This window comes from Panthera tigris, chromosome B3 (genome assembly GCF_018350195.1).
Source record: "Panthera tigris isolate Pti1 chromosome B3, P.tigris_Pti1_mat1.1, whole genome shotgun sequence".
Taxonomy (NCBI): domain Eukaryota; kingdom Metazoa; phylum Chordata; class Mammalia; order Carnivora; family Felidae; genus Panthera; species Panthera tigris.
Genome location: NC_056665.1, coordinates 117,876,819 through 117,900,987, shown reverse-complemented (window position 1 = coordinate 117,900,987; position 24,169 = coordinate 117,876,819). Strand labels below are relative to the sequence as shown.

Here is a 24,169-nt window from a genome sequence, read left to right as displayed (position 1 = left end):
CTCTGTAAAGGGACACTTATTCATTACATTTATTCATAGGTTCTTGAATGTCCTGTTGTTTTTTATCAGTTAGGTCTTCCTTCCCTGTAGTTTTGTGATTTCTACTGAGGACATCAGAGAGGTACCTCTTCTAGTAACAAAACCAAAAATTGACTATAGTTTAATCCCTTTTAATTTACAGAGTTAATGATGAGACTTGGACCTTTATAATGGAAAGCTATTAGTTTACTTTCATTCTGTAATAATTATAGATATGAAAGTACATTCTGATGTTATACTACTTGCAAGAATTTTTTTCTTTAGAATAATTTAATCCTAGTAGAACTTCTTCTTTAAGTATGTTTAAAGGAAACTTTATTTTCTTCCTTTTTATAAAACATCTTTATGAAAAGGTGGTTACAGTCCATGCTTTGTTTAATGTTTTCTAATAGTAAGTCAAAAAGGTCCTAAATTTTAGTGTTTAGAAATGGTTTTTTTCCTAATAAGTATGAAAGTTTTCAAAATGTTTTCAGAAATCGTTAGCAGTCTATAATTTGACCTACATGTACAGATTTCCTTATTCGGGAATTAGAATGGATTTGAGGGGTAGATCAATAGGAATATTCATTGGATTATTACAATTAAAATGCTTGAAACTTCTTAGATTAACATCTCTTCAAATCATAGAAGTTATTTGAATTAGTATTATAGTTGTTTTTTTGAAAAATGAAATGATTTGTTTGAGCTTAGAGTTACTCTAAGAAGAGGGATACTAATTGCTCATTTTCTATTAAACCAAAATGTTTAATTTGGAACATTCGTTTTTTAGCAGCATAGTAATCCGAAGTTTAAATATATGAGAAGATAATAACTTCTTTTTCATATTTCTTTTACTCTGTCTGCAGGTTGTAAAAATTAAAATGAATAAACTACGGCAAAGTTTTAGGAGAAAGAAAGATGTTTATGTTCCAGAGGCCAGTCGTCCACATCAGTGGCAGACAGATGAAGAAGGGGTTCGTACTGGAAAATGTAGCTTCCCAGTTAAGGTAAGAGCTCGTGCTTCTGTAATTCTAGATGTGGAAAAGAATTGATAGTCTATTGTGTGTGAAATCCTATTAATTAGGACAATTAAAAGAGAACCCTCTAAAAATGAATCTCTTCATCTTCTGCTTCAAGGTAGAATTAATAAGGAAAACAATTATAATTAGTGATTTTTTTTCTCTTTATATTTAAATAGGAATTTCTGATATATACTCTAGAATCACTACAAATAAGATCATTTCTGATGAAAAACTAATCCTGAAATATCTAAAAATCCCAAATTATTATTACTATTACTATTACTATTATTATTTTTTTTTAATGACAATTTTGCATGGATAGCTTTCCTTGTTTTGTTTTGTTTATTTTTGAGAGAGAGTGAGTGAGCACAAGCAGGGGAGAGACAGAGAGAGGGTGACAGAGGATCTGAAGAAGAGAGCCTGATGTGGGGCTTGAACTCACAAACCTAGAGATCGCAACCTGAGCCAAAAGTCGGACACTTAACAAACTGAGCCACCCAGGTGCCCCCAAGTCCCAAATTATTACAAATGAAATTATTTTGAGTGGTAAATGTTTACTAAGTGGTGGAGCAGAGGGAATAGGGAGTCTGTTTTCTTAAATACAGGCCTGGTGTGTTCTAGAAAATCTTAAAAGAGTTAAATCAAAAGGAATTTTCTCTTTAATCTTATAACTGTTAATCTTACAGAGGTCATTTAAACTAATGCCTTCACCTGTAAGATCAGAAAATGGAAGCTCAAAGAAGTAATAACATAGTGAAGATCTAGAGAAGGGGGTGCCATATAGGTGTTTTTTCTTACTATTACTTGACACTCCGAAGAAGGGTCACATTTAAGGTCATGAAAGAAGTGTACATGTTATACTCTTTAGTGAAAAGAAGTAATTTATAATTATATAAGCATGCTATGAGATGTATTAAGTGTGGATACAAAAAAATAGAAGGAACTAGACCAAAATGTTAATATCTTCCAGAAAAAAATTTTGTCTAATATAAAATGTTAACATATTTCTCTATTTTCTACGTATTCTTATGTATACATAGTCTTATTGTGATTTTCTACCATTGATTGAAACATAGCCTGAAGCTTCAGAAAGGAAAAAAATCTATATGACAGAAAAGTGATTTATAGAAAATATATTTTAAATACATACATGAAAAATATACAAATTTTTCCACAGTCTGTCAATTACTAAGCATTTTCTGGGGTGCCTGGGTGGCTCAAGTTGATTAAGTGTCTTGACTCTTGATTTCAGCTCAGGTATTGATCCCAGGGTCATAGGTTTCCAGACTTAGTAAGGATCCTGCTTTCTCTCTCCTCCTCTTCTCTTCTCTTCTCTTCTCTTCTCTTCTCTTCTCTTCTCTTCTCTTCTCTTCTCTTCTCTTCTCTTCTCTCTCTCTCTCTCTCTCTCTCTCTCTCTCTCTCTCTCTCTGTCTTTCTCTTTCTCTCCCCCGCCTTCTGTCCCTCTACCCTGCTTGTGCACACAGTCTCTCAAAGAAAAAAAAAAGAAATCCTAATCACTTAGCTTTGCTACTTATTCGCTGAAATGAGTTCTTTTATAGGAATAATAAACTTAAATATTTTATTTTAAAATTTTTGGCATGATATTAAGATATGAAAAAAACCCTCTCATACAAAAACTAACACTCTTCTACTTCCCCCAACCTCACCCCCCAAAATAGGCTCATTTTGATTATACGAGTATTGTGGAAATGGGTACTCTTACACATTGTTGATTGCTTGGAATATAAATTATAACCTATTAGGAGAGCAATTTGGAAATATCAGTTAAAATTTTAAATGCACTTTTCATTTGACCAGACATTTTACATTTAAGAATTACATTTAAGGGGCACCTAGCTGGCTCAATTGGAAGAGCATGCAACTCTTGATCTCAGGGTAATGAGTTTGAGCCCCAAGTTGGGTATGGAAATTACTAAAAAAAATAAACTTAAAAAAAGGATTACATTTAAGTACATTCACAGATATACTGGCAAAAGTGGTCATCTTAGCATCGTTTGATAGCAAAAATCTGGAAACAAGTTAAATGCCCATCATTCTGGGATTGGATAAAGAAGTTAGGAATCCATTAGTGGAATTCTTTGCCACTATTAAAAAACAAGAGGGGCGCCTGGGTGGCTCAGTCCGTTAAGTGTCTGACTTCGGCTCAGGTCATGATCTCATGGTTTGTGAGTTTGAGCCCCACGTTGGGCTCTGTGCTGACAGCTCAGAGCCTGGAGCCTGCTTTGGATTCTGTGTCTCCCTCTCTCTCTGTCCCTCCTCTGCTCATGCTCTGTCTCTCTCTCTCAATAATAAATAAACGTTACCAAAAAAAAAAAAAAGAATAAGGTAGATCTGTATTCATTTAATAAATTTTTTTGAATACCTACTGTGCACCAGACATATGCTAAGTGGTAAATAAAAAGACAGTTCTTGCTCTTGTAGAGTTGATAGTGTCCTTGTAGGAAGACAGACTTTAATTAGATATTTGCATTAATATGATTACAAACTGAGATAAGTGCTTTTTAAAAAGGGAAGGCTATGGTGTAAGAAGTTATATGAGATGAATCTGGAAAGAAATAGGGTGGGGCCCTTGTAGGCCATGTTAAGGATTTTGGACTTTAAGAGTTACTGGAAGCCACTAAATGGTGTGGGTTTTTTTCATCTTTTGTTCATTTTATTGTGGTAAAATATGTAACATAAAATTCACCATTTTAACCATTTCTATGTGCATAGTACACTAATATTAGTAACATTCATATTGTTATGCAGTCATCAGCACCACCCATCTCCAGAACTTTTTCCTCTCCCCAAACTGGGACTGTGGGTGTGGTGTGGTTTGGAGGTAGTCCATAGTAGGTGCAAAGAGTCTGGTGAAAGATTATTACAGTAATCCAGAGGAGAGATCATGTTTAGTCTGGACTAAGATGGTAACTGTGGAGATGAAAAGAAATGAAGTAAATTGAGAGATAATTAAGAGATAAAGGCAATAGGAATTGGAAATTGACTGAACCTAGGGAATGAAAAAGAATGGTGTTAAGGCTGATACCTGGTTTCTTGTCCCAAACTGATAGAGGTGATGATCATTGACTGACAGAGGAAACACTGAAAGAATATTCTCTGACATGCTCATACAGTAAGATGACTTTAGTGTATTATTAAGTGATAAAGGCAGGGCATGAACAGTATACATAGTATGATTCTGTTTATAGTTAAAAGGAAAAAATCTGGGGTGCCTGGGTGGCTCAGTCTGTTAAGCATCTGACTTCAGCTTAGGTAGTGATCTCACGGTTTGTGAGTTCGAGCCCCACGTCAGGCTCTGTGAGAACAGCTCGGAGCCTGGAGCCTGCTTCAGATTCTGTTTCTCTCTCTCTCTCTCTCTCTCTCTCTCTCTCTCTCTCTGCCACTCCCCCACTTGTGCTCTGTCTCTCAAAAATAATAAATAAATGTTAAAATTTTTTTTAAGAAAAAAATCTATATATCTGCTTATATATATAAGAAATACCTGTTAAGAAGACACAAATAAATATGAATTACAGAATGGGTGTGAAGGTTTGGGGATCTTTTTACTTTTCACTATGTATCCTTTGGAACTAGTGACATTTCTTGTCATGAACATGTTATATTTGTAATAAATAAACATATATATATTTTAAAAAATCTCATTCACAGGGTGCTGAGAGGCTGGTATATAGTACTGAAATAACTGAAGTAAAATTAATTGAAGCACCTCCAATTGGCTATGAAATATACAACTTTTAAGTATTTTGTGTGTGATAAATAAGGTTCACTATCATTCAGTGGTACTGTCATTTGTCATAAGAAACAGCTGATTAGATGTGCTTTAGAGATAAGCATTTAAGATGTAAGATTTACATCTTATGCAGGCAGGACACCTTACTTAGGACGTTTTTTGTATGATCTTCTCCAAATGGTGTTTTGAAATCCTTTTGACAAAACATTCATCCCCTCTTCTACGTTGTGGCTCCCCACCCCTTATCTGCCTTCCCTTCCCACCCCATGCACTTAAGTACAAATGCCATATGGTTGGATAGGAGAATCAGAACCTGAATTATTTTCTATAGCCTAAAAATAGATGAATTTCCTCAAATATAGCTGGACAAATGATGTCTCATCTGGCCTTGCCCTGGGGACTACTGAATTCTGAACTACTGATGAGTTGGTATAAAAAGTTTCCCATGTAGACAACTAGTAAGGTGGTGAGCATGCTCACTGAGGAAGAACACGTTTGAGGGTAGAGAAGATGAATTCCTTTTGAGGTGTCTAGGAAAGACGGACATGAAGATACCTACTTAACCACAAACACCATGAGTTTTCATTTTGAGATTACAAATAAATTCTAGTAAGTAGGCAAATTTGCAAATAAGGAATCCTTGAATAATGAGAGTTGACTATATATAAATTATCCTTGAAGTCATGAGTAAGTGAGATTGCCTAGAAGAAGTGAGAGGAGAGGGGGGCCTAGGACAAACATAGAAGGGACAGGCAGTGAAATGGGTTATCTTCAAAGGAGAATAAGAATGAGTAGCCAGAGAGGTATAAGGGAAACCTGAAGAGTGTGATCTCAGAAGCCAAGTTTCAAGGAAGGAGAAAGTGGTCAAGTGCTATCGAGGAGAAAATGAAACTTCATTCATTTAAAAATTTGAAAGTCCTGGTGATTCTCGTGATAGCACTTACAGTGGAGTCATAAGGATGGAGTCTAGATTGAGGAGTGAATGGATGCAAAATAAGAAAGAAGATGACAAATCTAGAGATTAACTAATTCGAGAAGTTCGTCAGACAAGGTTGTGTGAAGATGGGGAGGGGAGAAAGGGAAGTATTACGAAGCCCACAAGGAAACTTTTAGTGGTGATGGCTGATTATTATACTGATTGTGATCATGGTTTCTCAGGTATATGCAAGAACTCAGCATATTGTAACTTTAAATATATATAGTTCATTATATGTCAGTTATACCTCAATAAGGTAGTTAAAAAAATTTTTAATGAAAAAGTTTGTCTTCAAAGGAGAGCAGAAAGGCAGAGTAGCAAAGGGAGTGTGAGGTTGAAAAGCTGTGTGTTATTGTTGTTTTTACCAGTTTTACTAGATATAATTTACATACCATAAAGTTTACTCAGTTAAAGTCTATAAATCACTGGTAGTTTGATTTTATGTTGAATTTTGTTTTTAAGGTAGGAGAGACTTGAGCATCACTAAAGGGCCTTTAAGAAGCATGTAGAAAGTGGATTTGTTTTAGATGGAGGAAGGATGCTGCTTCTATTTTAATAGTAGCAAAGGTTACAAACGGAGTGTAAATGCCTTACATTTATGGTGTTGGTGGCTTAAAATTGGAGTTTAAAGGCATATTTTCTCAAGGAAATAGGAAGTGAAGACATCTGTAGAAGAGTGAGGAGAGAAGTTGTGGAATTAGATTTGAAGACATTAGAATAGCTACTCCAGAGAATGGGAGATACAGAATATGCAATTACTGGAAATAGAAATGTGATTACTAGACTGTAATCAAGTGAAACTGCAACTAGTTTGATCTCTGCCAAGTATGTTAAAGTATACTGGTGCCTGTATAAGTACAATTTAGTATTACAATTTAATTAGTAATTAATTAAAGTAGGTTTCAAAGCTTGTCTTGCAATTCTGCTAGTGTAACAGAGATCATCTTTTTTTTTTTAATGTTTATTTTGAGAGAGAGAGGGAGAAAGAGAATCTCAAGTGGTTCCATGCTTAGTGCAGAGCCTGACGTGGGGCTCAATCTTGAACCGTGAGATTATGACCTGAGCACATATCAAGAGTCAGACACTTAACTGACTGAGCCACCCAGGTGCCCCAATAATTTTTTTAATAGAGGAGGAATTTTAATGTTACAAGTGAAGTATTACCTATAAAAACTTAATGTAGTGGTTCTCAAAGTGAGGTCCCCAAAATCTTTTCGTGAGATCCTGAAGTACTTTCTTTTCCAACTATATATCTGTGTGTGAAAATATGTATCAAAACGACATATTCCAATAGATTGAATCTAGATGCAGATTTGAGAATCCAGTTTTCTATTAAGCCAGATATTAGCCAAATTTGAGAATCTAGTTTTCTATTAAGCCAGATATTAGGGAGATTTGCAGAAATGTGAAACAGTGCCACCCTTCTCACAAAATTGTTTCATTTTGATATATTAACATGTAAATGCATTTATTATTATTTTTCAATGAATTAAATATTTTTAAAAGTTCTTAGTTTTAATTTCTAATATAGTAAAATTATCAATAGATATAACTGACACAAACAAAAATGCTTTGGGGTCCTCAGTGTAATTGTGTCCTGTGGCCAAAAATTTTGAGAACTGTTGATTAAAACAGTATGCTTCAGGGGCGCCTGGGTGGCTCAGTCGGTTAAGCGGCCGACTTTGGCTCAGGTCTTGATCTCGCAGTCCATGAGTTCGAGCCCCGCATTGGGCTCTGTGCTGACAGCTCAGAGCCTGGAGCCTGTTTCAGATTCTGTGTCTCCCTCTCTCTGACCCTCCCTTGTTCATGCTCTGTCTCTCCCTGTCTCAAAAATAAATAAAACGTTAAAAAAAAACAAAAACAAAAAAACAAAAAAACCCAGTATGCTTCATCAGTTAAAGTAATATACTAAGTTTACTTGTAATTGCGTACTAACATTATCTTTTATTTTATTTTTTTTTAAATTTTTTTTTAATGTTTATTTATTTTTGAGACAGAGAGAGACAGAGCATGAACGGGGGAGGGTCGGAGAGAGAAGGAGACACAGAATCTGAAGCAGGCTCCAGGCTCTGAGCTGTCAGCATAGAGCCGGACGCGGGGCTCGAACTCACGAACTGCGAGATCATGACCTGAGCGAAGTCGGACGCTCAACCGACTGAGCCACCCAGGCGACCCACTAACATTATATTTTAAAATGCTAGTGTTATTTTCGGTTAAAATCAGTTGCTGGAATCTAAGCCAGTTCATCAATCCTTTGATTTGTAATTAAAATCTTAATTCTCTAGTTATGTAGAATACATACAGAATGCTAAAATGGACCTTCTGTTGGATAGATTCTGGATTTCATATTATCTTCAAATTTGGGAGATTTGAGGGGCTGGATACAGGATTTATGCTTATTCGTATTGTTTGTAAACTGATCTAATTCAATTCACTGCTAAATGAGATGGAAGGACTTTATTCCATTGGTTTAAGGTTATTATAATCCTGAACCAGGAAGTGGGCTGGTATGTACAAATCGGATAGACCAAATGGAGAATTGAGCACATGAATGGCTGGAATTGGATGTGTTTACCTCCTGGACCAACATTTTGCTATATTAAGTGATCTGCCAAGTTGTTCTGGGCCCCATTTCTTTCTAAGATAAGGATTGCCATTGTGCTAGAAGTTTTAAGAGGTAGTATTTTAATAATAGGGTTTTTTGTGTTGTCCATTAGAATATGGTGAGGGGGATCATCTCCCCACCCCCTGCCCTAGCAACACCAAGCAGCTCTTAGACACCAGCATAGTGTTTGAGAATTCATCAGATTCCAGTTTCATGCTTCAGTCCTATAAGACTTTCCTCTCACCCCCTACTTCAGATGCCAGTCACAAGCCCCAGGCTGTTAACCTGTGTTTTTGAGTAACCAGTTACAGATTGGAGATCCAATGATCTCCTTAGAGATTGGCTAGAGCTGCCCACAGAACTCAAGGGGACACTTACATTTAATAGTTGATGAAAGGACATGATAAAGGGTATGAATCAACAGTGAGATAAAGAGATATATAGGGTGAGGTTTTGAACAAAGTAGCTTCTGGCCTCATGGAGCTTGGGGACTGGCTTGGTGGCATGTGAAAATGTTCTGGTTACCCAAGTATGGAAGCACTCCAAAAATAAAAGCCAAAAAACCGTCCTTTTGGGTTTTTATGAGGTATCATTACATAGTCATAATTGACTAAGTCATTGGCTGATTCAGTTTCTAGCCCCTCTCCCCTCTCCAGGGGTTGGGAGGCGAGACTGACAGATCCAACCCTTTATTCACATGGTTGGTCCTCCTGGCAACCAGCTGCCATCCTTAGGTGTTTTCCGAGAAAGTTGCCTCCTTTATGGAACAAAAGACACCTTTATCATTCTCAATACTCAGGAAATTCCAAAGATTTTGGGAGCTGTGAGTCAGGAACTGTGGATGAAGACCAAATATATATGAGAAATATATTGTGGTTATCTGAATGACCAAATCTGTTTCTTTTTTTTTTTTTTTTTTTTAATTTTTTTTTTAACGTTTATTTATTTTTGAGAGAGAGAGACAGAGCATGAACAGGGGAGGAGCAGAGAGAGAGGGAGACACAGAATCTGAAACAGGCTCCAGGCTCTGAGCTGTCAACACAGAGCCCGACGCGGGGCTCGAACTCACAGACCGTGAGATCATGACCTGAGCCGAAGTCGGACGCTTAACCGACCAAGCCACCCAGGCGCCTCCCAAATCTGTGTTTCTTATAAATCACAGTATCACACAGGCTTTTTTTATTTTGCGTGTAAGCATATAGCCATGGTACAGAAAGTAGGGCTCTTGCTATTTCAGTTTTTCTGATCCAGTGGCTTACCTACCATGTAACGTGTATTTTGATGTACAATGTTAATACTGAATTAGAAGTTACTAAATATACTTTTGTGCACGAATGCACACACAAAAAAAATAAAATGGGAAAATAATCACAGATACCAATGGCATTTTTAAAATTAAGATTCTATAGGGGTGCCTGGGTGGCCCAGTCAGTTGAGCATCTAACTCTTTATTTTGGCTCAGGTCATGATCCCAGGGTCATGGGATCAAGCGCTGCATCAGACTCTACTCTGAGTATGGAGCCTAAGATTCATATTCATTCTCTCTCTCTCTCTCTCTCTCCCTCTCTCTCTCCCTCTCTCTCTCTCTCTCCCCCCCCTCTCTCCCCCCCCTTTCCCTCTCCCCCTTCCTCTGCCTCTCTCCCCTACTCTTGCCCTTTCTCTTTCTCTCTCTTAAAAAAAAATATAGGCAAATAAACTTGAAAACATGGATAGAATTGGTAATATTCTTGGGTTGTATAAATGACCAAAACTAACTCCAAAGAAACAAAATATAAAAAGACCAACTCCTGTAGAAGAAATATCATAATATGTAAAAGTTACCTACCTCCCTTTTTCTACTTTCCAACCCTAACATACCAAGGGAACTATTAATATTTTTTTTTTAAAGTGTACTCATTTATTTTGAGGGAGAGAGAGAGAGTATGCGCATGCACGTGTGAGCGGGGGAGGAGCAGAGAGAAAAGGAGAGAGAGAATCCCAAGCAGGCTCTGCACTGCCAGCGTAAGGCTCAACCCCTCGAACCGCAAGATCATGACCCAAGCTGAAATCAAGAGCCAGATGTTTAACCAACTGAGCCACCCAAGTGTCCTGGGAACTATTAATCTATTAACGAAAAGATGAAAGTCATGCTTTATTTGTTCATCAGAGCCTTCCAAATTCATTTTATAAACTTAGAAATTTCTTTTTATATGTGTAGCATTATAAAACTTGACAGCATAGAGAAGGAAACTACAAACTAAATTATTGTATAGATATTAACACAAAACTTTTGACAAAATATTAACAGAATCCAGCAACCTAATTTAAAGTAGGGCACCTGGCTGGCCAAGTCCAGTTGAGCATCCAACTCTTGGTTTTGGCTCAGGTCGTGATCTCACAGTTCGTGGGTTTGAGTCCTGCCATCAGGCTCTGTGCTGACAACATGGAGCCTGCTTGGGATTCTGTCTCTCCCTCTCTCTGCCCCTTCCCTGCTTTCTCTCACACACTCTCTCTCAAAATAAATAAACTTCTTTAAAAAAAGAATAATTTATACCCTCACTCATCATTATCTAAAAATAAAGACTAGGGAGTAAATGTCTTTTATATCAGAATGGGACAGCCCCTTATAAACATACACAGACTTCCTACTGCTTTTCCTTTGGCTAGGATTGAATTAAACTTCCATGCTATAGTTGCAAGGAAAGCCAAGAAAGCAATTATTTGCTATTTTCAGCCTGTACCAAGGAGTTAGGCTCTTCTGGCAAGGGAAATCCGTTGAAAGACTGGCTGACATGTAGGCAACTAACAATGTCAGTCACTGTCATTATATCATATCTATACTTCTTAAATATCTATCCTCTGCCTTTTTGTTCTTTCTCCTCCTGCTACTGTTTAATCGAGTCCTCAGCTTTTTTTTCTCCCTAGACCATTATAGTTCTCTTGACTGTTTTTCTTGTGGCTAATCCCTTTCAAACTATTATCTTAAGGCTGTAATAGTGATCTTCTTAAATTGCAGATATGACTATGTCACTTGCCTGCTTTCTGTCCTTCATTGGCTCTGTAATAAATTTTAGAGAGGCATCTAGAGCATATGCTTTCTTTTTTTTTTTTTTTTTTTTTCAGTATATGAAGTTTATTGTCAAATTGGTTTCCATACAACACCCAGTGCTCATCCCAAAAGGTGCCCTCCTCAATACCCATCCCCTCCCTCCCACCCCCCAACTACCCTCAGTTTGTTCTCAGTTTTTAAGAGTCTCTTATGCTTTGGCTCTCTCCCACTCTAACCTCTTTTTTTTTTTTTTTTTCCTTCCCCTCCCCCATGGGTTTCTGTTAAGTTTCTCAGGATCCACCTAAGAGTGAACACATGGTATCTGTCTTTCTCTGTATGGCTTATTTCACTTAGCATCACACTCTCCAGTTCCATCCACGTTGCTACAAAGGGCCATATTTCATTCTTTCTCACTGCCACGTAGTACTCCATTGTGTATATAAACCACAATTTCTTTATCCATTTAGAGCATATGCTTTCAAGCCAAACTACCCAAGTTTGTATTGGTGCTATGCCAGTTATTATTAACTGTGACCGTAATCAAATTACTTAAACTTTCTCCACCTCTGTTTCTTCAGTTGTAAAATGAGAAATAGTACTTATCTAATATAGGTGTTCTGAGAAATAAATGAGCAAATATGGTACATGAAAAACACAACACTGCTGGCACATAGTATACAATAAATTTTGGTGCTGCTGTTACTGTTATTTGTTAGATGCCAACTGAATACTGGAGTTCTGAATCTGCATTTCTTATTTCTTGGGTTTTTTCCTTAATTGAATTTTTAACACTGCAAGTTAAATATCTTCTCTTGAATAGGAGTCAGAAGCTTTTGATAGATGTTTGATGCCTGAGGACTTAATGCATTGGTCGCAGCAATCTCTTACAGCTTTAAAAATTCTATTTATCCCAAGGGATGGGACTTTTATTGCTACTCATAATTTTATTGTCTGAATGTGACAATCTTCTGCATATGCAATAATGTTTCATTTCATAGCTGCCTCACACTGTAATTTTTTGGAAGATACTCCAGTTGATTGGTAGTGATCCAAACGTAAGGTTCACATATATGGTACCAATGAAATAAATCAATCGAAGTGACCAGTTGGTTAATAGATAGATACATTGTTTTCATTTCTTAGTTCTCTAGCTTGCTAACAGTGACAACTATACATCATAATCTGGTTTTCTGTTTGAAACATTAAAAATTTGGGTGTGCCTGGCTGGCTCAATCAGAGGAGCATGGGACTCTTTATCTCAGGGTCGTGGGTTCAAGCTCCCGGTTGGGTGTAGAGATTACTGAAACATTAAAAATTTGGGAAAAATGTTTCTTGTTTCAGATAACTTTTTAACATAAACTGTGAAATGTTATTGGTTTATGAATCCCAAGCATTTCAGTTACTCATGATTTGCTGTGAATTTTGAAAGGAAGTGTTAGCTCTATTCAGAATCTCTTAAGAGCTGATGATTTTGTTTATGACATAATATGATGCAGTGAGATTTCTGTTACATGATAGTGCTAGTGAATAGTTGGTGATATCTGATTATTTGAAGCCAACACTGAATTCCTGTGGTCTAGATTTAGAGGATTGTGTTCTTTTTCTTTCTTTTTTTTTTTTATTTTTTTGAAGTTTATTTATTTTTGAGAGAGAGAGACAGAGTATGAGCAGGGGAGAGAAAGAGCGAGACACAGAGTCCGAAGCAGGCTCCAGGCTCTGAGCTGTCAGCACAGAGCCCGACGTGGGGCTCAAACTCACAAACCACGAGATTATGACCTGAGCTGAAGTTGGACTCTTAACTGACTGAGCCACCCAGGCGCCCGTAGAGGATTGTGTTCTTAAGGACTACATTATGATTTTATAACCATGATATGTGAATTAAAATTTTATTAAAATGGTGTTGAATTTAATTTAAACTTAAAATTTTTCATTGAAGTAATATATGCTTGTGGTGAGAAAACAACACCTTCTCTACCACTAATCCCACTTCCCAGGGACATTTAACCATTTTTATTTCTGCTTCTATAATTGGTAATATTTTACCTTCTTTAGATAATATCATTTTAGTGTCTGTTCTTAACTTACCAGTTTTATCATTGGTTCTCCACTGTAAAGGTGACAAAGGATCATTTAACCCACATATCCTGTCCTTCCATCTGCTCTTTGTCTCTTCTCCACCCAGACTTTTGGAATTACTATTTTTGGTTTTTCTATTAGTTTCCTATACTCATAAGTTTTTTCTTCTTTAATTTTAGATGGTATGTCTCGATTCTCTACCATGTAAAATAAAAATACTAAAACCCCTAACTCTCTTACCTTCAAACTTATGTCAACTGTGCTTTTCTTTTTAATATTATAAGGTCAGTAACATTTACATTTTGTCCTACAACCATAAGTTGTCCCCCTTTCTTTTTTTCTTTTCTTTCCTTTTTCTTTTCTTTCCTTTTTTTCTTTTTTTTTTTTTTTTTTTTTTTTTAGTAAGGGAATGAGATAGAGAGAGAAGTAGGGCTAATGCTCACTTGACGCAGGGCTCATGCTCACCCGAAGTGGGGCTCTTGCTTACCTGTTGGGGGGCTCAAACTCAAGAACCATGAGATCATGACCTGAGCCAAAGTCCGATGCTTAACCGACTGAGCCACCCAGGTGCCCCTGTCCCCCTTTCTTTGTCAAGTTTAGTGTAAGAGGTTTCAGTATAATGATTCTTAATTGTTTAATGTAGAGCTAAGTAATGTGTTACATTTTCTTCTCTATGAGTCTAGTAATTCATTAATTCATTTAAAAGTTATTCAATTTACTGAATGCCTGCTGTTTGCCGGATAGTGTTCTAGGCATGGGTAGTATAGCAAACAAAACAGACAAAATTCCTGCACAGTGTATACATTCTAGTTGGTTTTAACAGTGAAAAAATAAAAATGTATGAAGTACCTGGTATATCAAAAGGGTTCTAAGTTTGAAGGAAGTGCATGGTGATAAGGGTAGTGAAATTTAAAATAAGATGGTTGGGGGAGCCTTCACTGCAAAAGTGACTTTTCAGTGAAGACTCAAAGAAAGTAAGAGGCAGATTGTAGACAGAAAGGGCAGCAAGTGCAAAAGGTCTAGGGCAGGAGAATGGTATGTTGGAGACACAGCAAGGAAGCCAGTGTATTTAGAGCAGGTAGTACAAGTAGAGGTAAGATCAGCTAAGTAGCAAAGTGCCTGATCATGCATGTAGTTTAATACTTTTCACACTGGTCAGATCTATCATCTATATTTTTACTACAAATATCTTATAATACTTCTTATACTATCCTAAATGAAATATATACATAGTATAACCTACTTATGCTTACATAATTAAATATATAAAGAAGAAACAAAAAAACTTTAATAAAATTAAACCAGTGTGTGAGTGCTTGGACATAATTACCCTAGAAGACCTAAAGTAGTAAACCTTTACCTTAGAATCACTGTGGATGAGAGCTGCAAATGTAGACTGATACGATATATTGATAACTCATATACCACAAGTGGATTGTAAGTGGTGATGTTATTTTCTGAAATGGTGAACAGCTTTTGGTAAAATTCTTATCAAAGTAAAATTCTTTCCTTGATTGACATAGCAATTGCAATTATGCAAAAAATATTGTGTATATATGTAAAATGGAGTTAGAGTTTAAATAATTACAAGTAAGTTTTTTATCCATTCACTTAAAATGGATACTAATGCCCAGTAGCACAGTCAGATGTCATACAGGAAGCAGGGTATCATCTGTGCACAATACCTATGAGTAACTTTCCAAGTCACTGTTACCAAAAATGCCTCCATATATTTCCTGAACACACCCCTTTGAAAAAACCAGTGGTATAGAGTCTTATAAGACCATTTTAAGGACTTTGGCTTTTATTTAGAATGAAATGAGAAGCCACTGGAGACATTTGAGCAGAGGAGTGACATTATATAACTTAGATTGTAAAAGGATTACTCTGACTCTTGTGCTAAGAATCTACTGTAGAGAAGAGCAAGGGTGAAAGCAGAGAGACCAGTTAAGTGGCTGTTATGAAAATCCAGACCTGAAAGATGATGATGGCTTACATCAGGGTGATAGTACTGAAAGTGGTGAGAAGGGATTAGATTCTGCGTGTATTTTGTAGATAGGGCTGGTAGTATTTGTTGATTTATTAAATTTGTGAAGTGTTGACAAGGAGAAAGAGAAATCAAAGATAGTGTCAAGGTGTTTTTTCTTTTTTAAGTTTGTTTGTTTATTTTGAGAGAGAGAGAGAGAGCATTCACACAGGAGGGGCAGAGAGAGAACCCCAAGTGAGCTCCCGCTGTTAGCAAGGAGCCTAACTCAGGGATTGAACTCACGAACTGTGGGATCATGACCTGACCTGAAATCAGAAATCCAATGCTTAACTGACTGAGCCACCCAGGCATCCCTAGTGCCAAGGTTTTTGATCTGAGCAATTGGAAGGGTAGAGTTGCCATATTATTTTAGGAAAGACGTTGTTAGAAGAATAGATTCATGAATGAAGGATGACATCAGGCATTTAGTTTTGATTCTGTTATTGGTATCTTTTTCAAAATTTCATTTTCTGCTTATTGCTGTTATAGAAATACAATTGACTTTTTAAAAAATTGAAATATAATGGACATATAACATTATGTTAGTTTCAGATGTACAACATAATGATTCAATATTTGTATATACTGTGAAATGATACAATTGGCTTTTGTATGTTGAAATTATATCTACAGTCCTTCTAAACTCATTTATTAATTCTAATAATTTATTTGTATATTCCTTTGGGTTTTTTACTAATACAGTTATGTTATCTCTGAATAATTATTGTTGTATTTCTTATACATACTTAAAAGTTTTTTTGTCCCTTTGTTTCATTGGTCAGGGACTGATATATAACTCTGAGTAGAATTGGTAATAACAAGAATTCTTACCTCATTCCCAATCTTGCCACAGTTTATCAGATTAAACAAGTTCCCTTCTGTTCTTGGTTAAAAAATAGTTTAAATTATGAGTGGAAACTAGGTTTTATCAGAAGTGTATTCTGTACCTATAGAGATTATATAATCTTTATCTTTAATTCTGTTGGGTAGTAAATTATACTTAGTAGATTTTTTGAATAGTTAACCTTACATTCCTGGAATAAGCTCAACTTGATCATTATAGGTACTCAATCAAGTTGAGTTTACTGAGTATATTTCTGGATTCTCTTTGCTAATACTTTGTTCAAAAATTTCACATCTATACTTTTGATCCTGAATGGATTGTAATTTTTCTTTCTCATAATGTCCTTGTCTGGTTTTATATTAAGAGAAGCTGGATTACAGTTTTAAGAAGGCTCTGTCTGCTTCGGGTTTACTTCTACTTTTAGGGAATTCTTTTTGGCATTTGAATTGAGATACTTTGGTGTTCACTGAAACCTGTTAATCTAGTTGGTCTGGAACTCTAATTCTTCACTCTTCAGCAAATTGAAAATGCCAAAAATTCATTCTGTTTAACATGTTCCTCTGTTTCATGTAATTAAAAAAAAATTTTTAATGTTTTGTTTATTTTTGTGAGAGAGAGAGACACAGAGTATGAGTCAGAAAAAGGCAGAGAGAGAGGGAGACACAGAATTCGAAGCAGGCTCCAAGCTCTGAGCTGTCAGCACAGAGCCAGATGCAGAGCTCTAACCCATGAACCCTGAGATCATGACCTGAGCTGGTCGGATGCTTAACCGACTGAACCACCCAGGCGCCCCTGTTTCCTATAATTTTTGTGGTTGGTTCTTAAAGGCTTGATCAGATTTAGCTTAGATTGTGTTTGTTTGCTTGCTTGCTTGCTTGCTTGTTTTTCCAGGAATACTTCATTGGTGTTGTGGGCTATGATCAGGAGACGCACAATAGCTGATTATCTTTTTGTGATATCAGTAACCATTCATGATCATTGCCTGGGATTATTAAATCATTAAGTTGCAAAATGGTGATACTTTAATTCTGTCATCCTTTCTTTACTTATCAGCTATAATATTTTTATAAAGCAAAATCCCCCATATCTACTCTTTGGTTAGCAGTACTATAGTGTTACTAGGAAAGTCGGGGTAATTTCATTTATGAAGGAAATATTGAGCTCTGAGGAAGAATGCCCCCCACCCACTTCAGCCATAAACAACATTGCCAAAATGGATGACTATTCCTATTTGATTAACCTCTCTTTCTTTCTTTTTTTTTTTTTTTAAAGTAGACTAGCATTAAGTTAATGTATGTAAGACCAGTAAACTATAAACCATTATTTGAATAGCAAAGTTGCAGAGGTAATGTGAGATAGTAAACAGAAGATAGTGAGATAGTTGAAGGAAGAAAGATCTAGAAGTGAAAAGATCAAAGTTCTATTCCTGGCTCTGTTAATTTACTAGTTATATGACTTTGTGTAAATCACTTAACTTTTTTGACACTCCGTGCCACATTTGAAAGGTAAAGTTTCTGAATCTCTTTAAGTTCTTTTCAGCTTTAAACTTCTGTGGTTAGATTTAATGCATATATTTAGGTCAGATGACTTGTTCAAATGTAATTGTACTCCAAAATTATATGTAAAAGTAACCCATTTTAATTTGACTTAACTACTCTCCTTTGATTAAAGGCCTGAAACAAATTTTGATATCATGTTCTACACATCTACATCCTATATTTGCTATATAATACTGGACATGTATACCTGATAATGTGCCTTACACTTTCTTGTAAATTAATCATTATGTTACTTTTTGCTAATGTTGGGAAGTGTTGACTACGTAGTCTTTCACATCAGAACTCTGCATTTCTTCTCATAGCTAACATTACCAAAAATAAGGGGGGAAATCTATTTGAATAATTTTTTCAAGAAAAGGAAAAATGACCTAATTCATCCAAGAATGAAATTCCACATACTAGTTTTTATAAAGTACATTTTTGTGAATAAAAGTCCCTTACTCAGAGGGAGTTTGGAAAAGGCATACAGACAAAAGAAGTCCCAGTGTCAAATATTTTAGCCATTAAAACACAAGTCAGCTGCAATTCTTCAGTGAGATAGTGTCTCAGAAAAGAAAAGAGACCTCTTTAATAATGTTTTTTTCAATGGGCATGTTTTTCTCATAGTCTAGTAAAGCACAACACTGATTTCCATCTCCACATTTCCAAAATAGATTTTGCAGCTAAGAGTCATTCCATATATGAGATATTTTTGTTCTCTCCTTTCCATTAAGTCTCCCTGCCCCCCCCCCTTTTTTTACCGGGATAAATACCCATAAGAGATCAGTTGAAGTCACCACAATGATAGAATAAAATCCTCTGGAAACACTTGGAAACCTATATTCATATCTCAACACCTAAAGGTAACTCAGCGACCATAAAACCCTACTTTGTCATTTTATTGTTAATAAAAAATGGAAACAGGGATTAAGTGACTTGGATATAGTATTAGGAACGAGTCCTAATACAGAAAAAGAATGCATTAGTTAATGCAAATTAACTAATGAACTTAAGGTGATCTTAATTAAAACACCAAAGTTTTTTTTGGACAGGAATTGAACAAAATTATTCCAAAGTTGATAACAAAGATTGAACATAGGAAATAACCAGGAAAATTCCGTGGGAGAAAAATTAGTGAAAGTGACCATGCCAAACCATGTTAAAATGCATTCTTAAATTAACCGTAATGATCAAAATAGCATGTTATAGTGCCACGATAGAAAGACACAACAGTAGAACAAAATAGAAAGTCCAGGATAATGTAATTTTAAAAAATATATATTTGGCATTTTAAGTCAGTGATTAAGGGTAAAGAAACAAAAAGAACTTAATATATGTGACAAGGCACTAAGAATGAGATGCCAGAATTTGTTAAAATGTCAGAACAATGATGCAAATAGTTCCAATTGCTAAGATTTTACTCTTTTCCACTGCTTTATTTTCTTTGGTTATTGACCACAAAATTAAAATTATATTTTTGGACTTTGAAAAAGGCCAAATATCAACAGAAAATAAAGCAATCCTTTCTAGAGCTGAATTCAACCAAGGAGGTATTTAAAAGTCCATTCATCATTGTCTTCTAAGCTGAAAAATAGAGCTTTCCAGAATTTGAGTATAATATACCTATCACTGTTGCATCTAACTGAATGATGAAAACAGTCTTCAGTGAGAGAGTACTTTATTATTTCTGAGTGTGAGTCAATCTGAACATCTAGAGCTAGTTCAGAGCCACCAAACATTTGACTTTTCTGATAGCTTATAATTTGGGGGTAAAATTGTTCTAACTTAGTAGAAAAAAGAGGTAAGCAAAGATGATAAATATGGAATCTGTCTTAAAGTTATCCTTTGTTGAGCCAGACAGAGGTACACATGAAAATTTGCTACCAGCATCCTTTCTTATTGATATGAAACACTATTATGTATTGTTTTTAATGTAATAGTTTAGAAATTCTCTAAAATTTGAGGCCCTTGTATATACTGAGTATCCATAATGGATTCAGTGATGTTGAGTTTGAGAAAACATTACCACTGTTTCTCATCTATAAAACCAAAGAGTGGAACTAAATGTGGATCTAGATAGAAAGTGTTTAGAAAATAAAATTTGTAGGCAAAATTTGTTGCATTTGACAATCTAAAATAGAATATGTAAAGATTTATCTTGTTGGATTTCATATTATTCAGATTTGGCCTAAGGAGGTTAGACTCCTTCCGCTTAGAACTATATATAATACATCATTTGATTCACTAAAAAGTGAGGATTCTTCCTATTTATATAATGTTCACTCAAAATTATAGCTGTTAAAATTCTTCAGACATTTAATTATTTTGGTCTTAGGTAATGATCGTTATGATTGATGCCTCAAGTTACTTGAAGTCAAATAGTTTCCTAAATTGATTGTAATACACTGGTTTTATGCACTTATGCAGTATTGGAAAGATTTGAGTAAAAATGAAAAATTCCATACGTATGAGCATTATAAGATGGTTCGTGGTCAGGCTGCTTGGGTTTGAGTATTCACTAGCTAAGTGACCTTGGGCAAGTTACTTAAACTCTATGCCTGTGTTTCCTGGGGTTCTTGTTGTTCTGCTCTCCCATACATTCCCACTATTTCACCTCTATGCAGGACCAAATGGTGGGAGACATACAAAGGGGGAAAAAAGCAGAAAGGGTGTTGGTCCCATCTTCCTGGAATCACAGTTTCACTAACCAGGAGGAAAGTTCCCCTCCCTGAGAAGTGTGGCTCTTGCAGGTTTCCATTGCTGCCATCAGCGCCACCACCACAGGATATTTTGGGGAGCTGGGATGTGAGACAACAAAGAATTAAGAGAGATAAATAAAAGGGAGTACGATTCCTATACTCTCTCCTGATCTTAGAGCCACAGCTAGAGTGCTTTTCCCAGAGTTCTTTTTTATTTCCCTCAGAGTTCTTTCTTTGCCACAGCACTCACTTTTGGATTTCTGGCTGTGTTAAGTTCAAACTGGAAGCATCAAAAAAGAGAGGGAGGAAAAAAGGAGGAGGAGAATGGGAGGTAAACTCCCTGCCAGTTCAGAAGTACCTTAGGGTGCCTGGATGGTTCAGTCGGCTAGGCATCTTGAGAGTCTGGCTCTTGATTACAGCTCAGGTCATGATCTCACAGTTTTGTGAGTTCAAACACTGCATCAGGCTCTGCGCTGATAGCATAGAGCCTGTATGGAATTCTCTCTCTCCCTCTCTGCCCCTTCCCAGATCCATGCTTGCTCACTCATTCTCTCTCTCTCTCTCAAAATAAATAAATATTAAAAAATATATATCTAAGATCCTGGTATTCTTCTTGAATTTCTTTTCTACTCTTTACAAAAGAGACCTCAGATAGGTGCTCCATGCATTCTGTCCAGGTTTTATGGTTTCATTCAGCGGGTTGGACAGAGAAAAGTGGGTCTACTCAATGTTAACCCAGAACCAGACCATAAATTTCCTTTTAAAAGAGAGCACTTTCAGGGGCGCCAAGGAGGTTCTGTCGGTTTAGTGTCCAACTCTTGATTTTGGCTCAGATCGTGATCCCAGGGTTGTAGGAGCTCATGAGGCTCTGTGCTGAGCATGGAGCCTGCTTAAGATTCCCTCCCTCCCTCCCTCTCTCCCGCCCTCTCTCCCTCCCTCTCTCTCCCTCCATCTCTCCCCCGTGCTTGCAAGGCTCGCACTCCCTCTCTCTCTTTCCCTCCCTCTCCCTCCCCTGCTTGCAAGGCTCGCGCTCGCTCGCTCTCTCTCTCTCTCTCTCTCTCTCTGTCACAAAATAAATAAATAAATACATAAATAAGAGTACTTTTGTAATATTCCCACCATCCCTTCTGTTTTCTCTTACCTATTCCCATGCTAAGGTACAGTTTGAATTACATTACTGTAACCTTGCAAAAAAAAGCTTTATTAGCTCTCTATGGACTCTAGGATTAAAGAGAGACTCGGGGCCCATGGGTGGCTTAGTGGGTTAAGTGTCCAGCTCTTGATTTTGGCTGGGGTTGTGATCTCACGGTTTGTGTGAGTTCGAGCCCCACATCTGTCGGGCTTTGCGTTGACAGTGCGGAGCCTGCTTAGGATTCTCTTTCCCTCTCTCTACGCCTCCCTCACTCACACACACACTCTCTTTATCTCCAAATAAATAAACATTTGTAATAAATAAATAAATAAATAAATAAATAAATAAATAAATAAATAAAAAAAAGACACATTCCAGCATTAAAGTTCCCAGCTGTATATACCTCATGTTCTAGCCAAACAGGAATACTTGCAGATATATAGTTATGCTTTTCTACACCTATAACTTTTGTTAAATTCTCTTGGCCTGAAATAGTTTTCTAGCCTTTCAATTTTTGCCTCTTCAAATTCTACACATCTTATAAATATTTTTTTTAATGTTTATTCATTTTTGAGAGAGACACAGGGACAGAGACAGAGCGTGAGTGGGGGAGGGGCAGAGAGAGAGGGAAACACAGAATCCCAAGCAGGCTCCTGGCTCTGAGCTGTCAGCACAGATCCCAGCTCAGGGCTCAAACTGACAAACCCCTCTACACATCTTTTAAAGCTTAAGTGTACTGCCCTCTTAAAATTTGTTTTTTAGTTCTCTGCCCTGCTCTTATATGCTTGCCATAAAAGGAATATGTGATCTCTTCATCCTTTGAGTAACTGTTCTTTTTATTTGTGCCTTTTTCAATATGTGTGTATACATATACATACATGTATTTATATATGTATACATACACAGTTGATTTTAGGATTATTTTTTGTGTTCAGAGACACAGTAACTGTGTCTAGCACAGGCTATTATATTCAGATCCAATAGATTTAGGTAACATTTAGTGCTTACCATGTACTTTTTCACTTCTCTATAACAGCTCTTTGAGACATTTATTCTAAATCTCATTTATATGAGGACACTGAGGGTTAGAAACATTATCTTAACTCTTCTATAGTAGTAGTTTCTTACGTGCAGAAATTTTGATATTCAATTTTCTACCAACTGATACTTACCATATAGTAGCTACTCAATAAGCATAGCAATAACCCTAACTTTTTTCTTCTTTTCTACAGTACCTCGGCCATGTAGAAGTTGATGAGTCAAGAGGAATGCACATCTGTGAAGATGCCGTAAAAAGATTGAAAGCTGTATGTATTTGATGGTTCCCAGGGTTGATCTATATGCTGAAATATTTTTTTTAAAGATTTTGCTCAATAAATTTTAATGATTCGCTATCCAATAACAGTATTTCTCTTAAGGCAAAAGATGTGGGCTCTCTAATAAAGAGCATCTCATGTTGTCATCCAAAGATGTCAGTAATAAAGACCAATTTTGCCAATTTAGGCCAGACATTATCCAAAAGTTACTTTTGATTCAGAACCTAAATTAAACAAGTGGTATGAAATCTTACAGATGAATAATGTTCTAAAACCAAGAGAAAACTATTAGAGTTAGTGTCTTAACTGTGATAACTGGGTTTTAATTACTGATTTTAAATTTACTACAATAAACAGCTTTCCAGGAAAAAGTAGAAGATAGAGTTACCTGTGATGATGGCTAGTGAGGTTTACAGTTGGGGGGGAGGGCTTATTATTTTGGCTACTACTCCCCAGTTTCCTTCTATATACTCCTTTAACATAAACAGTGTATTTCCCCTGCCTTTTGCACAAACTTGAGCATACTTGAAATGGAGAGGCCTTTTCCAGGATACATAGTGTTTTCTTTGCCTATTATACCATAAAACAAATCCCAGGCACAGGCCTGTGTATTTAGTAAAAGGAGAGAATGGATTCAGAATTCATAAAGGTTTGCAGTAAAGTGTTAATATCATATTGTGGATAGATTTGAAGAATGTTTCATAAACTCTGACAATCCTCTTCGCAACCTTCCTTCTCTCCAACGTGTGGCCTTTTACCCTTTTGCTATGAAAGCATTAACCATTACTTTTGCATGCCCTGCCCTAGACAGCGTTAAATACTTGTTGCTTTAGGTTTGCTGGTATGGTAGGCTGTCACAAGTCTGGCTACTAGTGAGTGCTTTTTTTTTTCTCAATTTGCTTAATAATCAAAACTTTTCTACTTCTTGGTACATCTCATATGACCTCTCTTCTGTAATCCCTCAATATAAAAGATACAATAATAAAGAAGCAACCAACTTAGAGAGGTCTATTATATTTTGGAACAAATGTCTGTGAATCTATTGTAGAAGGGAAAGGAGAAAAATAACTGATTATAGTATGCAAAAACTAAAAATAAACCAATATGTAGACACATGTACATATACACACACATACAT

General features: G+C 36.2%; 1 protein-coding gene across 9 annotated transcripts in view; it reads left to right on the top strand.

Moving 5' to 3' along the window:
* The window catches only part of NUMB (NUMB endocytic adaptor protein), a 193,326-nt gene that overhangs the window by 125,675 nt on the left and 43,482 nt on the right, over window positions 1–24,169 (top strand). For all 9 annotated transcript variants that reach the window (XM_042990062.1, XM_007095096.3, XM_042990063.1 and 6 more), the window contains exons 4-5: window positions 885–1,025; window positions 22,948–23,022. In XM_042990062.1, the coding sequence (XP_042845996.1) occupies window positions 900–1,025; window positions 22,948–23,022 (201 nt within the window). In that variant the 5' untranslated portion in view covers window positions 885–899. The remainder of the gene's footprint in view (window positions 1–884; window positions 1,026–22,947; window positions 23,023–24,169) is intronic.